This window comes from Ruditapes philippinarum, unplaced genomic scaffold, assembly GCF_026571515.1.
Source record: "Ruditapes philippinarum isolate M1 unplaced genomic scaffold, ASM2657151v2 ctg222_1_1_1_1, whole genome shotgun sequence".
In the NCBI taxonomy this organism is placed as follows: Eukaryota; Metazoa; Mollusca; class Bivalvia; order Venerida; family Veneridae; genus Ruditapes; species Ruditapes philippinarum.
In genome coordinates, this window is record NW_026858054.1 from 80691 (window position 1) to 98434 (window position 17744).

Below are 17744 nucleotides of genomic sequence, written 5' to 3' on the forward strand. Positions count from 1 at the left end.
GAAAGTGATGGTTATAACTTGCCTATACTATTCCAGCTTGCACATTAATACAGTTTGATTAAGATCCCTGAATTTAAGGAATTTGATAATAGAATAACTTTCAATTTGCATTTTTTCTCTCCAAAATTACCTACCAAATTCACTGTGTGTGTGCTCAAAATTTTATGAAATATTTTCATATTAGAAAGAAAAATATACAACAGCAAAATATACAACAGCATACCTCATACAGAATAGGAGAAATCATCAAGGAAGGTCCCCACAGAAACTGTTTGTCAATGTCAAAGGTCATTTCATCATCTGTGAACCTGAAATAAATTTTGTTAGGTGATGAGTCTCCTGATTTTTTTCTTCAGTTATTTATATATTTATCATGTAAAAAAGCTAAGAAATTAGTAGGCTGAAATGCAGTAATTCACTATAGTAATACCAATTGCAAAAGCTAGTTATCTATGTCTGATCATGGTCTGAACTGTTCCTTACTCAAAAGTTAGTACAGATTGTGAATTTTTCTCTAAAAATTGATGAATAGTTTAGTCCATATCGAAAGATGGGAAAGTCCATTTAAGGCATCTAGCATGATAAGGGTTAAACTAATGTTATAGAAAACTTACTCATGATGAAGAGGTCTCATTACTGTATGTCCCTCAGTATGTGCCTTATGGAACAATGTGTAAAGATAGGGTAGTAACCAGTATCTTGTTTCCATGGCAATTCTAGATGCTTCAGCAACATCTGCACCTAATGAACCAGGATCTTGTCTCTGAAAGAAAGTAATGAATGTCCAATAGTTTAACAGTTGTTACTTTTAATAAAACGTAATTTTGTCAAGGTAGGGTATTTTTGTATTTTAAATCTGTTGAGTACAGTTACTATTTTATGTCTAGAAAATGTATGTTGTGACAGATTTTCGCATACATGCTACAATTTCATACAAAATACATGAACATTCATATTACTGATCAAAATTTCTTGATTGAAAGACTTAACAAATAACAAATGTCTCATATAACTATATTGTCAAAATTAGTAAATTTAATGTCAATAAATAAAACTTCAATAATATTAAATAATTAAACCTATAACTTATATTTCCACAGTTGATTCAAAATAAGTTTTACTTTGCTTCCAAGGCCATTGTGATTTCTACTGAAGGTATAGAAGGCTCCAAGTTGCATCCATCTTTTACATAGTTCAGGTGTTGTGTCAGAAAAGAATCCACATATATCAGCACCAATCTGCAGCAATAATTAGTGAGACAGTAACAATTATGATAAGTCTATGTCACTGGCATATCTGTGTGGCAGCATAGCAGAGTGGTTAACACATCAGACTGAGTAATCTAAGGGTCAAAGGATCAAATCCTGTCAGGGGAGTCAAGCTGTTGTTTCCATGAGCAAGAAACTTTACAATCATTTGCTCAGTATTGGTTGTTTCCAGAAACGGATTACAAAATGTGTCTATATTAGGCTTATAACTTAATTCACAATCAAAATATAACAAATTCTGTATAAATTAACCAGTATACAAATTTTTTGTGTGTTTGTAATTGATTTGGTTTTACGTCACACTAACACTGTATAGTTCATATGGTGGAGGAAAGTATCACTTTATTGGTGGAGGAAAACCTAAGGTGCCCATCTGTGCATCATTTCAGGCACATATGGGCACCTGAGTAGAACCACTGAACAATTTCAAACATCATCATAATAATGTAATATATTGTTTCAAACACATACATAAGGAATTCCAAATAAGTTGAACTCTAGAGATCCGATAATAGAGTGACGGAGATCTGTCCATCCACTATTATTGTCACCTAGCCAATGACCTGCATGTTTTCCACTGCTGGGGAACGTTGACCTAGATATTACAATACCTCGCTTTCCTGTAGCCTTTCGCAAACCACTGAAATATTTTATATTAACACCTGTAGAAGATTATATTTTTGGTAAAATTGTTCAAGATTGCATTTCATAAGGTATTAAAATGATTCATTCTCACTCCTAAGACAATTTTGTTTTCTTTCATAACAATTCATTACAAACAATCTTATGAAAATGACTAGTGGATTATATGTTATAACTTCTTTAAGTCATCCATGTGGCTGAGATGACATACATAAGTATAATCACTATGATAATCAAGATTCAATTGTTGCTGCCAAAACAGGTCAGATGCCGGACAGTTGCATTAGTTATATTTATCAATATCAAATCAAATGCAAGGAATAGGAAAAGTTTGATAGTATTTCCAAAATACTTCAGAGAAATTATCAAATAATTTAAATTTGGACATGAATAAACTATTAGCAACAATAAACTGATAGATAAGCTTACTCAAGAGTAGGTTCAGTCTGGCTCCAGCCATACAGACTATGAACATCATAATGTTTGTATTTACCACCATCCCCTTGTAGAGCCCTCATACACACTGTCTTATCAGATATCATTGTTTCCTTACCCTCATGGTCATAGGCAAAGGCTGCCACTGTATTGTAATAATGTAAAAATAACTCCTACTGTAATGTAATATTGTAAAAGACTTCCACTATAATGTAATAATTTAAGAGACCCCTACAGTAATGTAATAATGGATACAAACCTCCACTGTATTGTAATAATGTAATTACTCCCTCTATAATGTAATAATGTAATAACCCCCACTATATTATAACAATGTAAAAGACTTTCACTAAAATGTAACAATGTAAAATACTCCCACTGTAATGCAATAATGTAAAAGATTCCCACTGTAATGTAATAATGTAAAACTCCTATTGCATTGTAAAAATGTAATAAGTGCCACTATAATGTAATAATATAAGAGGCCCCTACAGTAATGTAATAATGTAAAAAAAATCCCACTGTATTGTTATAATGTAATAACTCCCACTATATTATAATAATGTAAAAGACTCCCATTGTAATTTTACCATGTAAAAGACTCCCACTATATTATAATAATGTAAAAGACTCCCACTGTAATGTAATAATGTAAAAGTCTCCCACTGTAACATAATAATGTAAAAGACTCCATCTGCATTGTAACTATGTAAAACCACTGAAATTGTAAAATGTAAAAACCTCCCACTGTAATGTAATATAGTAATAACTCCCAATATAATGTAATAATGTAAAAGACTCCATCTGTATTGTAATAATGTAAAAGACTACCACTGTAATATAATAAAGTAAAATCCTCCAACTGTAATGTAATAATGTAAAAGACTACCACTGTAATGCAATAATGTAAAAGACTCTCATTGTAATGTGATGATGTAGAAGACTCCTACTGTAATGTAATAATGTAAAAGACTCCCAGTGTAATGAGAAAGACTCCACTTTAATGTAATAGTGTAAAAGACTCCCAGTGTAATGTTACATAATTATGTAATTCATCTAATCTCCGCTTGTACTGGTCACAGTGGTAGATACTGAAGCCGCCAGCAGGCTAAGGCTTAAGACATGCATGAAAGATTGAAATCTAGTTGAAACAAAAAATCAAATGGGCATGTAATATCTTTTTGTGACACCATTTAGAATTAAATGTAAAGTATCTTTGACATAAAACATTGGTAAGTGAATTTTGTCCTAATGTTACACTTACTTGTTCTATATGGAGGATGTTCATATGTGTTTCCAGACAGGGAACAGTTCAGACTCCATGGTTTGACATTAGCTGGCCAGTTCCAGGGTTTCTCTTCATTAGTACCAAAGTTTGCTGGCTCATTCATGTCCTACAGGAAATGTTATATTACTAATATACTAGAATGAGGGATTAAAATGATTCATAACTCAGTAATTTGTTTTATACCACTCTTGAGTTTTAATTACCGTAATAATGGCAAGAACAATTTACCTAACATATACCAGTATTAAGGAACCACCAATAAAATTACTCTAACATTGGATTTATTAGTCATTTAGGTTCAAACAAACTACTTTGGCAGTATCAAATGAAAACATGAATGATAAACACAAATCAGAAAAATGATATAATGATAACATTAGGAACAATGCAAAAGTTACAAATGGCTATATGATAGTGAAAAAAAAATTGAAATCATTAATGATCAAAAAATGAGACAACAAAAAGTGTCATACGGTATAATGTAAAAACGAATCATTAATGGTCATAATGCTTGAAAATTAGACATACATGTACTTTGTAGCAGAGTTCTCATATTAAAGAATCCTGAAACTTCTATTACATGTATTTAGGAAAACTACAGAGTAATTATATAAAGATCATAAATTGATGCAAAATAAAGTATCAAGGATCCAGAATGCCTGTTATGTGTGCACAAGGTCAATTATTTTTGGGAGAAATCTTGCAGTACTACATATATTTATCAAAGAGCCTAACAAACGTAGAAAAAAGGTTCTTACAATCCATAGCCCATCAAATGTTAGATTGTTTCTATGATGCTTCTCTATTAGTTCTTGCCATACATATTTTGTTGAATTCTTTAAGAAATCTGGGAAAACTACTTTGCCGCTTGGCCACACCTGTAAATATATGATTAACCCTTACTATGCTAAATAACTAAAACGAACACTTAGATTTGTTCTAAGTGATATTTTTAATCACACACAGTTATTTTAACACTTACCATACTAAGTATCCTATTAAATGGACTGGTCCATCTTCAAATATGGACTTGACCATTCATCATTTTCAGGAACAACTTCAAAATATGTATTGACTGAACAACAAATAGTGCAGACCATGGGTAAAATCTGTTGCCATAAGAAGGCAGAGGGTTTAGGTAAGAAAATCATCAAGTATGGTTTATTCAAAAATATAAAATATCAGAAATTACAAGTAAAGCAATTATCATTCACATAATCTTTGTGTAAACATAATTGAAAATCTATCGTTTAGAGGACTTTACATGGTTATAAATTTTTACTATTGTTGCTATAATCATAATTGAACTTAAAAACTTACATATCCAAGAAGATCGTTGTTGTTGTTGGAACTTCCGGCAGGAACATTTCCTACAGGCCATTTGATGTTACTGTTTGTAGATGTCATTTTTGTATATGGATCATAATTGGGCACATTAATAATTAATGTTGGATCCTATAACATATATGTAAAAATACTTTTATCAATATTATATCTTTATGTAAAAAGTAACTTGCTTAGTTTCTAATGAATGCCTGTCTAGTATAACTTTTTTACAAACTTATTGTATAGTTCCTCTCAATCTTGCTCATTTTATTTCATGCCTAAAGCTGCTACTAGTTTTAAATGTTTTTACTTTGAGATCTGCTATATGTTAGTAAATATGTTTTATGTCTCTGTTATAGTCGGTAAATAGCTTATTAGCTACTGGTAATGTTTCTTGTAATATGTAAACCCACTTAAAAATAAAGTTTCTTGTATCTTGTATCTTGTACAACAATTTGGTATAGGAATTAAAAATAACAAAAAAGAACTGCATCATTTAATTATTCAACACCAAAAAAAACCACCCTCTCCTGTGAAATGGAAATAACACATATTTATTAATTTTAACATATCACAGGACATATTTAACTCAGAGAATTTCAGAAACAACAGAGTGAGAAACAATAAGAATGCAATGTATTTGATTATAAATTTGCATTACATTTGTATAAACCAATTAATAAAAAAGATGCACACTTTAACACAGATTTGCTAGACTGTCCTTATCAGAAATACATATGGAGCCGGGCGCCATGAAAAAACCCAAAAAAATTGGGTTTTGCGCAGCATGGTTTCCTAAATCAGCCCTGCGCAAAATGCGCAGGCTTTGGTCTTGGTTTCCTTTGCTTGTCGAAAAACCCCCATTAGGGTTTGGGTTTTTTTGTCATGACGCGGCTTCATAATACCCAAAACTAAAAACATAAGAAAAACTCATTCTGTTTGTATAAATTCTTGTCAGATTTATGTTCCATGTTTATCATTCAGAAAAATAACATTAACAAATTGACTGGTTTTAAGATTTTTATCAATATGAACACTTCACATTATATAATATTGATGATAATTCAAATATTCCATACCAAGATGATAATAATGTGCATTCCTTCTTTCTGAAGTGACTTGAAGTAAGTATTTAAGCCTGGGAAGTTTTTATTATCTATTGTAAAATCCATCCTCTCATCCATGTGGTCAATATCTGCATACTGCACATCCTGTAATCAAACAATAGTATATAATATCAAACAATAGTATATGATAAACAACAATATCTGCATATAGTACATCCTGTAGTCAAACAATAGTGTATGATAAACAACAATATCTGCATACTGTACATCCTGTTATCAAACAACAGTATATGATAAACAACAATATCTGCATACTGCATATTCTGTAATCAAACAATAGTATATGATAAACAACACAATCTGCATACTATGATAAACAACAATATCTGCATATAGTACATCCTGTATTCAAACAATAGTATAGGATTAACAACAATATCTGCATATAGTAAATCCTGTAATCAAACAACAGTATATGATAAACAACAATATCTGCATATAGTACATCCTCTAATCAAACAACAGTATATGATAAACAACAATATCTGCATATAGTACATCCTGTAATCAAACAACAGTAAATGATAAACAACAATATCTGCATACTGTACATCCTGTAATCAAACAACAGTAAATGATAAACAACAATATCTGCATACATCCTGTAATCAAACAATAGTATTTAATAAACAACAACATCTGCATATAGTACATCCTGTAATCAAACAACAGTATATGATAAACAACAATATCTGCATATAGTACATCCTGTAATCAAACAACAGTATATGATAAACAACAATATCTGCATATAGTACATCCTGTAATCAAACAACAGTATATGATAAACAACAATATCTACATATAGTACATCCTGTAATCAAACAACAGTATATGATAAACAACAATATCTGCATACTGCACATCCTGTAATCAAAAAACAGTATATGATAAACAACAATATCTGCATACTGTACATCCTGTAGTCAAACAATAGTATATGATAAACAATCCCAAGTTGTGAATTACTGACTGACTGTAAGCTAGCAAGATATTCTTTTACATGATGAAATCACCATTCCTGTCAAGATTTTTAACAACAGGTGTATTGCGGAAGTGATGAGGAGGCAAAAACCATAACCACTTGGATAAGGACTTTTTAGTCTTTTCCTTTGCAGGAAAAAGGTGCATAAGTCCATCACTAATAATCAAAGCTAAAATTATGGGTCTTTACCATGACCTACTATGATCATCCTGAAGACATGTTTCAAGTTGCATGTGACTTCATAAGATAATGAGATATGATAAGATGTACTCAATACCATAACATAACTGTTACGCTTAGGCTGTCTTCGCCACAAGTGCTAGATCGAATTGGATAGGGCTTATATTTTTTTAGCAGTCAAGTTTACATCAATTTTGTCATTTAATTATAATTAAGCAATGAAAACATACATGAGGTATCCTAGCAGCCTTTGTTTTTTCCACAGCATCTTGAAGGTTTGTTATATTGTTATAACCATAGCGACATAGTTGGAAACCTAGAGACCAATATGCTGGCATGTAAGGTCGTCCAATAGCCTGAAAATATAAGATACAAACATAATAGAATGACAATCAATCTAATATTCTATCTTATGGGCTCAGATAAAAACATAATAAAATGACAATATATCTATAATTATATAGGAATGTTATATGGACTCAAGTATAAACAAAATTTATGATTATTTTTTATAATTTTGATTGATCTTTTACACTAACTGTTTCCAAATTTTAAAAATTTTAAAGTCGGAAAATATTCTTATGAGCTAATTTATGGATACAAAAGAACAGGAAGAATAAAGAACAATAGATTATGTTGTCTAATAAACTTGCGCTGGCTGCCAGTATAGACCATTATATCTCGCTCAAGGGTAACTGTGAATGGTAGGAATGAGCAACTGCCAAGTTTTCGCTAAATTAACCCTTGAGCTAGATATTCCCATCTGTGACTATAGCCAGCATTTGATTCTTTATCATGCATGTTACATATAAATCATATTTCAGAAAGAAATTATTATGAAAACTGATTTTTTCATTGAACACTTTTTCTCAATGTATGATATAAATTTATAACTACATCCATGACGGCCAAAATTTAATGATGTCATGTAATTTATTCATATAAGGTGTGCCGGAATGACGTCATAAGCACATGTCAAGTCTCAAACAGCGGGTGTAACTGTAAGACAGATTTTTCTAGAAAGTCTTATATGCAAGAGTAGACATATTATTACCCATAAGTAAGGACGTCTGTGAGATTTTCTGAACAAATTGCTAACTAAAGACAGTACTCTAAACAATGTAATAAATACCGCAGTATACTGTTGGACAACATTTTCTGGCTCTGGTCCTAGGAACATGTAGAAGTCTAGAATACCACCTATTGTTCTATATGTCAACATGGGAAGAGGGTTAAAACTGTAGTCTGAAAAATATTCCAACAAAAAAATAAGTAAGATAAGTGTTAAGTGTTATGATCTGTTAAGATAACTACTTTTGAGAACTGCTGTTATTATCTTATACAAAGCACATCAATTTATAAAATTAATGTTTGAGCATGAATGAAAGAGTTTCTTAAAAGAACTTTAACATGTTAGGCATAAACTAGTTGAAATAAAAAACAAGTTCTTCTAACCCTGGGCATTGCTGTTGAGTAGAAACACACCATGTGAATGACCACCATTTTCTTGTCCCTCCACACACATGTAGAATGGATGCACTCCATAGTGATTTAGATGACCCTAGAAACAAATTATGCAGTATATACATTTTTACTGTTAAATAAATCCAGATTATCAATCAGACAATATTTGAGGCATGCTGAGTGTAAACTTTATTGGGTCTACTGGCAAAAGAATTGCACTAGAGGAAAGGGCTCAATTTATTCAAAATCCTCAACCTGTAGGATTATCCATAAACCAGTTTGAATAATATTTTCAGGCTGTTGAAATGTTGACAGGAATGTTGTATTCATTCATACAAGAAAGTTACCTCTGTCTTTGGTGGTAGATGAACATTTACCTATTGTAATCCTTAAACATTGTAGCTTGAAAGTCACCAATAATGCCATGAACAAACTTAAGAGATCAAACTAATTAAAAACACTGCACCTAAAGACTGATAAATGAAGCATACTGTCAGATTACATTTCAATTTGTATCACACATATAAACTTACATTACCTTCTGGAATTTGACCAAGCTCTATATACTGCTGCTAGCTTTTTTTAGCATTTTGTTAATGAAATCCCTTAAAATTTGAATGGACTGTTCCAAAATTTAGAGCAGGGCAAATTCATTATACAAATTCGGTAAAAACAATTTATAAACATAAATAAGCCAGTAATTACCCCTGCAGGTTGATCTCTAGACCACATTGGCCACATCCTGTTATTGAGATCATGTCGGAGACTGTCATGTACATTCTCTCCAAAACCATAAATATTCTTAGAGGGTAACTTTGTTGATATTTGTAGAAACTGTTCTGAAAACGTAAGGCCACCTATACCTGTATCCCACCTGAAAGGAAGACACATATTTCAAGTTATAGTTGTAGCCAAAACATGTAAATGTTCAGTTTCATTTCTAAGCAATTTTTTTTTTTATAATAAATAGCAAATATAATATGAATGCTAAAAATGATTCTACAAATCATTATTCAACCTTTTATTTTACCTTTACACAACAATACTACATCCCTATCACTTTCCGACATCAAAATATATAGTTATCACTTACCCCATACTGAAATATCACCTGTACTTTACAATATTTTGAAATAACTACCAGTACATTACATAGCTATATTCTATTACTTATTCCTCATTGAACTATCTACTGGTACTTTTCATCTCTTAGTATAATTATTTCATCACTTAAAAAATTAATGAAATATCTACTTTATGCCTCAACTTCTATCACTTAGATTGAAGACTTCAACCAAATAAGTATCAAAGGAGAAAACACAAATTTCAATATATTAATATTTACTTGTTCATATCATTACAAATAAGAAAAGAAAAAGAAAGGTAAATAAAAATATTGTATAGAATTTAAAAATATAATAATGATCTTCTTACAGAACTTCTCCATTGCTAGTTCTCAACACCTGGAAGGAGAAATTGTCACCCCCTGTAATTTTGATCTTGTATCTGGGCAATAAACCTTTGGTTGAAGCAAGATTCATCTGAATAGGAACCTCATATCTTTTCTTGGTGGCATCTTCAAACTGAAAAAACAATAACATACAGTTCAATATAGTTCAAATATTGGGAATATTTTTAAACAAAAAGAGTCCTGAAATCAATTTAAGATGTGACCATCCTTATCTGATACCTTTTTATTGGGATTATTGGGGACTGGGGGTGGGGAAGTGAGGGTGTGGTATTGATTTTCAGTAAGGTTGAAATCCAATGGGCAACAAACTCAATTTTGTTTTGTATCATTTGTTTTTTGTTCTATGGATTCTTTGGTCTAATGATACGTTTTAACTCATTGTTAGCGTAAAATAGCTCCCAATGGACAAAGTAGCTTTTACAAAGAAATTTTTATTCATTTAAAAATAAAACGATCTAAAAAGTGGTCTAACCTTAAATCTAAGTACATCATTTCCTCTCATTTCAACAGTAAATAAAACATCAGGTATATCTGGGCTTCCAAGGTTACTAAATGGGTTATTTCGTCCCTTATGTTTTAGGTGATATATAGAACCAAATTCTGTAGAAGTGGTGTTGATAATGGTGTAGCCATAGTTTACAGAATTCAGGTAGCATGTTGGTCCCTGGGAGGCATCCCCATTGTAGATACAACCACGTTTTTCACATGACTCTTTGGTGACCTTCACAACTCCACCCATGGATTCTGGCATGCAATCATGACGCTCCCTTTCATCCTCTGTCTCTAAACTGGAACCATAATTATCTTATCATAATTATCTTTAAAAAATATCATAATTATCTTATCTAAGAATTATTAATAGATAATAGTAGTAATTCTTCTAGTGAGATATTCATCATATCTGGTCTGTTGTGTTTTTCATAATGTTAACCAAGCATATTTAACACCATGAAGCAATGAAAGAGTCCTACGTGAAGCTTATAATTGAGCCGCGTCACTACAAAACCAACATAATGGGTTTGCGACCAGCATGGATCCAGACCAGCCTGCACATCCGGGCAGTCTGATCAGGATCCAAGCTGTTCGCTATCAGTTTCTTTACTTGTTATAGGGTCAGTAGGCAAATAGCATGGATCCTGATCAGACTGTGCGGATGCACAGGCTGGTCTGGATCCATGCTGGTTGCCAACCCATTATGTTGATTTTGCCATGAGGCGGCTCATATAACATTTTATTTCTTTATATATATATCCAGATAAATAAGTACATTTTGTACATGTATTTCATTTAATAAAAGAAAGGGTAATCTTTCTGAGGATTTATTTTAAATGAGTGCTATTAGACTATGTGTTACACTAAAAGATATTTCCTCACATTGCACTGACAGTGAACAAAGTTTTACTAAATTTTGATGAAAAATTTCAACCTCTCTCACCCACCACACCCAATGGTAACAATCTTTAGGTGCCTGCATACCAATTATTTGAGATATCACCCAATAAAGAAGGCTCATAGAAAAACTGCAACATGGCAGGAAAGAAACAATGGGATAAACAAGCCCTAAAATTGCTTTGGAAAAAGTGCAAAGTATAGAATCTATATCCATTTTCCGTTTTCTCAGTATTGTAGATGTACACTAACTGAACTGGACTTTAATAGATCCATGATGTTTTATTATTTAAGTTAAGAATTTATCATCAAAGTAAAGCAATGTTGCTATTATGTAGATACATGTACTTATGTTATGTTCATATTTATATAAACATTTTAATATTGAATGAAAAAAATTGAAGCATAAACAAAAAAGATTACCTCCAGTAAATAGTAAAAGTTCTAGTGAGTGGTATAGTCAAGTTGCTAATAGTTAACACATTCATGTCATCCTACAAATATAAAAATATATATAACTTTTCATAAAATATAGGAATATAACCCAGGAAAGTAATTATAACACATTTAGTTGATATAGTCACTTCTTAGTTTCACATCAATGATGAATTTATTAATTAGGTTTTAAACCTTAGCCTATTGTTGGCAACTGAATATAGCTATGCAACCACTATTGACCACGATCAGCGGAACATTGGTGTCATCTGATCATGGTCTGCACTTCTCACTATACAGTTAGTACATATTTTGATACTTTTCATTAAAATGATGACTGGTTTTGTCCAGCTTGAAAGATATACTAGTATAGGGTACCAAGGGTTTGGTTACTTTCCAGCTTTACTGTCAGAGGACATCTCAGGTCTCTCCATACACTATTTCAGGCACTAGCTGACACTTTAGTAGAACCTCCAACTTTATAAAACATAGCAGGACAGCTTCCTACCATTTGTATTATACATGTAGTTGTTTGGTAAAGGTTGTGTTTATATCGTTGTAATATCTTTCAGAGACACAGGCAGATAATTTTGTCTCTGTAGAGAGGTACTGTCAAGCTGAGCAATAACTCTTTGTACATTTTTAAAAATTATTAAATGCTTTGATAAATGTTTATGGTATTTTGTAATTGATAAACATAAAAATACACTCTTTCATAATTCATGAAATATGATTTGATATGATACCTGAGATGTATAGTTTAAGTCCTTTCCATCACAATAGACCCTAGTTACTCCAACAAGTACCCCATATATCTGAATCTCTTCAAAATGGAGGTAAGTAAGGTCTGGTGTATTGTCATGATCTATCTCCATGGTTAAAGAGTTCTGAAAAAGAAAAAGATAACTCAAAACAAAACAAAAACCTTGTCATTTCCGATTATTTAGATTTAAGTTTTGATTATCATATAAAGTATCAACTGGCATTCAATACATGATTTGAGTACTCTATAACCTTTTTAATTTCTCAAAAACCTGTAGAAAGTAAACATTTGCTGATGGACTGAGACATTAAACATGCTGGTAAAAGACTTCATAAATATTCAACTAGAGACAAAGCGCCAATATACACTTTTTATGAAATTCATTTTTAAAATCAGACATCTTTTCCCCCCCTTTTTAAACCTATTGTGATTTTCCCGGCCCCACCCCATGCCAAACAAATTTTTGGAGCCCAGACCCGCTTTAACATATGTATAATCTAAACAGACTCTGTGCTGTTCTGTACAATATTTGTTAATAAACTTGTACTGCTTTGAATTCAGAACTACTAAGATTTCTATAACAAAATTCAAAAATCAAACAGCCAACAGTGTTGATGGTGATGGCAATTTATATTTATGCTAAAGATAAGTTACTGCTGTCATTCTAAAGGTTATGTCAATAAAAGCATGATACTGACCCTCTGTGCCTTAAATCTTGCAAAGAAGTAATTTCCACTCTCATATGTATCTAAATGAAAAAAAACCAAAAAAGTTCAAGATATTGTGTATAAAATTTACAAATACAAAAGGTACATAAAATATTTTTTTTATTTTTTTTGATGATAATGAAATGTTAAGCAGATAATCAATAAAGGAGACAATTATACTATAGTAAAATATTTATTTTAGAACAAAAGATACCAGTTTTTTCCAGATATTCATTATTGTCATACATGTGATTTAGTTCCATGATTCAACATTCTCTTGATTGAACACTTATTTCCCATTAAAGTAAAGTGCAAACATACCCACGGAATTTCCATCATCCCAGAATAATTCACCTTCTGCAGAACCACTGTCGTCAAGGGCAACCAGGAGTTTTAATGGGTTCTTGCGACTGAAATGCAAGGAAAAACATTTGAACCACTAAGGAAGGGTCACAGGCATCCAACAAATAGTTTTCTAAATTTTCATTTATCAAAAGTGATAATATGGTGAAGATTTAGTAATATGAACTTGTCTGGCTTTTATTTTAAAATTGTATAATTGGCTTAGCTGGTCACAAGTATAACAGCCAACAGAATTAGAAAAGAGTCTGAGCAGATGGTACTGAAGGCTCGAGAGACTGATGGTTTAAATCCATCATTATCATATCCTTTGTCACAGGGTGAGAAAATGTGCAGCCTGACCAGGACATGAACTCAGGACCTTTGAAATACAGTTCCATGACTCTACAGACAGAGCTATCCGGCCACTTACACATCTTCTCCCCTATATTGTGAACCCTTCTAAACTGTGACACCTTCAACAAATGATCTTCAACCAATTATGTTATTATCTAATTCTACAAATTGTCCTCATTCAGGATACAAGTAATAAAAAACATTAAAATGTCAGTTTATCTTTGCAAACTTAAGGAAATATTTTGATATTAATCATAAATCTACTAATAACTGAATACACAGTGCTTAGATGTTATGCCACTTGTAAAAACATTACATCTGGTGTTCATTCTATAAAATATACTTTAATCTTACATATACACAAAATAAATTATTGAACATCCTCTATACAGCATATAATAGCACGGCATGTTAATGATCATAATATTATGCTGCTTATAAAAATGAATGATCATTCTTAATATAAAGATTTCAACTGAAACAAGGGTAACCTGTAAGCTGTGTTATTTGCAGGCCTCTGCATTGGTAGAATGAAACCTCCCCTCACAAATAATCCTATCTTAGAGTTACTGTCAACCTGTCTGGTAATTAGTTTACTACTCTGTTTGTGACCATCATAGAAGTCATACCATGCTCCACCTGGCATGTATACATCCAACTCATTCTGGTTCTATAACATAATAATAAAACTGAAGTTAAACTTTCAAACAATAAAATTACAGCTGAACTTTTTAATCTTATCAGGTCCAATTTTCTTTATATTAGAACATATCAAGTAAAAACTTCTCAAACATAAATGTTTAACTTACTTTTAAATTTGCAAAAGAACATATAAAGTAAATTCTTTATAGAGGGTATATTGACTAGACTATTAGTCAATTTTAGCCATAATATAGTATCAAAAATTGTTTGTCTTAAATCATTCTATGGATTTATGAAAATCAAGGTATTTTCATTTAAGTTACTGTGACAAGGAATTTATGTGCCATATTCAAGCTCAAACTATTCAAGGAATTAAAAAAGATATTTGACACCTAAATGAACTGACAATCTGTCATCATGCAATTTTTGAGACAGTTTAAAAAAAAAGAGAAGAAAACATATTTACTGGATCTGTTATTGGTGCTATAAGTAATGCCTTCCCCCAGAGGAACTCTCTGTATACATAAATACTCCTTGCAAACTTATTCTCAGGAAATCTGTAAAATAAAATATGTTTTCACATAATTTAATGTAAAATTGAAATTCCAACAAACCTTGTGAAGTAAATAATAATATTATGTTCATTTGCTATATTCATAGATAAACAATAGTTAAGCAATATAACATATTGTTGACAAAATTTGATAGTAAAATCTTAAAGCCCAACAATACAGGTTTGAGGTACAGTCTGAATGATTAAGTATGGTGACTAAGCTTGGCTCTGTGATGTTAGTTTGTTTGTTTATTTCATTTTACGCCTTTCCCAACAGTATTTCAGTCATATAGGCGGGTAGTTTCCTAACCATCGTTCCTGGAGAGTTACCCCAGTACTAGACTTCCTTCCCCAGCGCTAAACTACCAAAGCATCTCCCGGGATCGAACCCACGCCAGAGAGGTACCTGGATTAGAAGTCATCGACTCTAACCCCTCAACCACGGAGGCGGTTGTTATGTTAGTACATGTATATAACTTGCCATAACTACTATAAGCACAATCACATAACTACTATAAGCACAATCAGTGACATACATACAATCTCATTAAGTAATTACTGAATGCTTCTTTTAGTATATCTTGTAAATAATTTATATCAAGTATGAATACAATATAGAATTTATCCATTATTAAGTTTTGCATTTCATTTTCAATCATTGCTGTATTGCACTATTGATGTAACTTTAAAAAAGTCTTTAATCAAAGGGTCTATTGTCTTAAAAATTTAACGAACCGTAATAAAAGAAATCCCAATATTGCAAGCATTGTCTGAAATGTTTTTGGTCATATAACTTAATTTTTTTCTACAAAAATGAACATCAAAAAGGTTAAACTACTAAGAAAAACAGATGAATATACACATATAAAGATCTTACTCATGAAACAGTGGTCGGACTACAGTGCTGCCCTCTGTGTGTGCTTTATGGAACAGTGTATATAGATAGGGTAATAACCAGTATCTAGTTTCCAGTGCTTCCCTCGCTGCATTAGCAACTTCAGGACCATAAACTGTAGGATGATTGTCCTGAAATATTACATACATCGTATTCATGTCTTAAAAAAGGGAAATGAAAAACAATGGAAAGTCAATCCAGAAATTTATGCTGTTTTCAGATATGAAAAATGACTTAAAATCAATCAACATGAAATCATGATTTAACAACTTTTTCAATAAGTAAAATATGTTAGGCGACTTGTTACAAACAATTGCTCACCAAATGTGACAGATTTTCAAATTGCTTTGACTCAAAAATGTACACCTTATTTTCAATGTAACGGAAGTTAAACTTCTGAACAGGGTCAAATATGAAGTATTTTACTGTTCTAGATCTCAGTTTATCAATGATAAAAACATATTGGCAAGCAGAAGAGATCTTATATATAAAATATATACGGAATATTTGACACAAAAGACCATTTTAATAAAAATAATAAAACAGAGAATAACTTAAGTGAGCAGGTTTAAAACGTGACTATTTTCTTATAAGAAAACAATCGCAAAACTAATGAAACAAGAGCTGTCCGTAAGACAGCGCGCTCGACTTTTTTATTGCTTGCCAATAAAAAAAGTTTTTGCAGTAAAAGGCAATACAAGAATCTCTGTATTTTTAAAGTGAACAATGGCCATGAGCATTAAGATATTTAGTGAAGAATTATTTTACTGAATTGTGTTGATACCCTTGAACACTGCAGGTTCAGTGGATAGGAATGAATTTTTTTAGATTTTTTAAGTTTTTTAGTGCTTGCCTATAATACAAAACATTGACAGTTAAGGGCCATAATTCAAATAAAATCTTTGACAGAATTACCTTCTCCTGGACATGTTTGGGAATCATGATTGTAAACAAGTATTCCAACTTTCAAATTAATATCTCAAACAGTTCAGTCAAAAAGTGGACTGGTACTAAAAACTTAACCAAGATTCTAAGTCGATAAAAGGCCTTAATTTTTAAAACAAATCCTTGACAGAGTTACCTTCTCTTGCGTACAGATGGGGGTAATGATGTGAAATAGCATTAAAAGTTTCAAAGCAATATCTCAAAGGGTTAAGGCAATAAGTGGATTTTACCCATATTCAATGTATTTTCTAAGTCAAAAAGGGGCATAATTCTGTCAAAAACCTTGACAGAGTTATGTCCTCTTGTCTGTTGATGAAGGTCGTGATGGTAAACAAGTATGGTCAGTTTCAAAGCAATACCTCCAATGGTTTGAAATAAAGTGAGGTGGTACAAAAAACTTAACCAAGCTCAATACACTTTCTAAGTCAAAAAAGGGCCATAATTCTGTCAAAAACCTTGACAGAGTTATGTACTCTTGTCTGTAGATGGAGGTTATGATGGTGAACAAGTATGGTAAGTTTCAAAGCCATACT

General features: G+C 31.6%; 1 protein-coding gene across 1 annotated transcript in view; it reads right to left on the minus strand.

Moving 5' to 3' along the window:
• Positions 1–17744, minus strand: part of LOC132751942 (sucrase-isomaltase, intestinal-like) — an 82843-nt gene that overhangs the window by 39375 nt on the left and 25724 nt on the right. The window contains exons 15-36 of the mRNA XM_060742163.1: positions 16249–16397; positions 15285–15375; positions 14668–14846; positions 13802–13890; positions 13472–13521; positions 12757–12897; positions 11999–12069; positions 10659–10974; positions 10150–10298; positions 9421–9589; positions 8707–8812; positions 8384–8496; positions 7482–7607; positions 6039–6170; positions 4954–5088; positions 4392–4511; positions 3610–3739; positions 2340–2490; positions 1740–1908; positions 1122–1238; positions 615–763; positions 224–308 (exon numbers count right to left, since the gene is read on the minus strand). Of these exons, the coding sequence (XP_060598146.1) occupies positions 224–308; positions 615–763; positions 1122–1238; positions 1740–1908; positions 2340–2490; positions 3610–3739; positions 4392–4511; positions 4954–5088; positions 6039–6170; positions 7482–7607; positions 8384–8496; positions 8707–8812; positions 9421–9589; positions 10150–10298; positions 10659–10974; positions 11999–12069; positions 12757–12897; positions 13472–13521; positions 13802–13890; positions 14668–14846; positions 15285–15375; positions 16249–16397 (2937 nt within the window). The remainder of the gene's footprint in view (positions 1–223; positions 309–614; positions 764–1121; positions 1239–1739; positions 1909–2339; positions 2491–3609; positions 3740–4391; positions 4512–4953; positions 5089–6038; positions 6171–7481; positions 7608–8383; positions 8497–8706; positions 8813–9420; positions 9590–10149; positions 10299–10658; positions 10975–11998; positions 12070–12756; positions 12898–13471; positions 13522–13801; positions 13891–14667; positions 14847–15284; positions 15376–16248; positions 16398–17744) is intronic.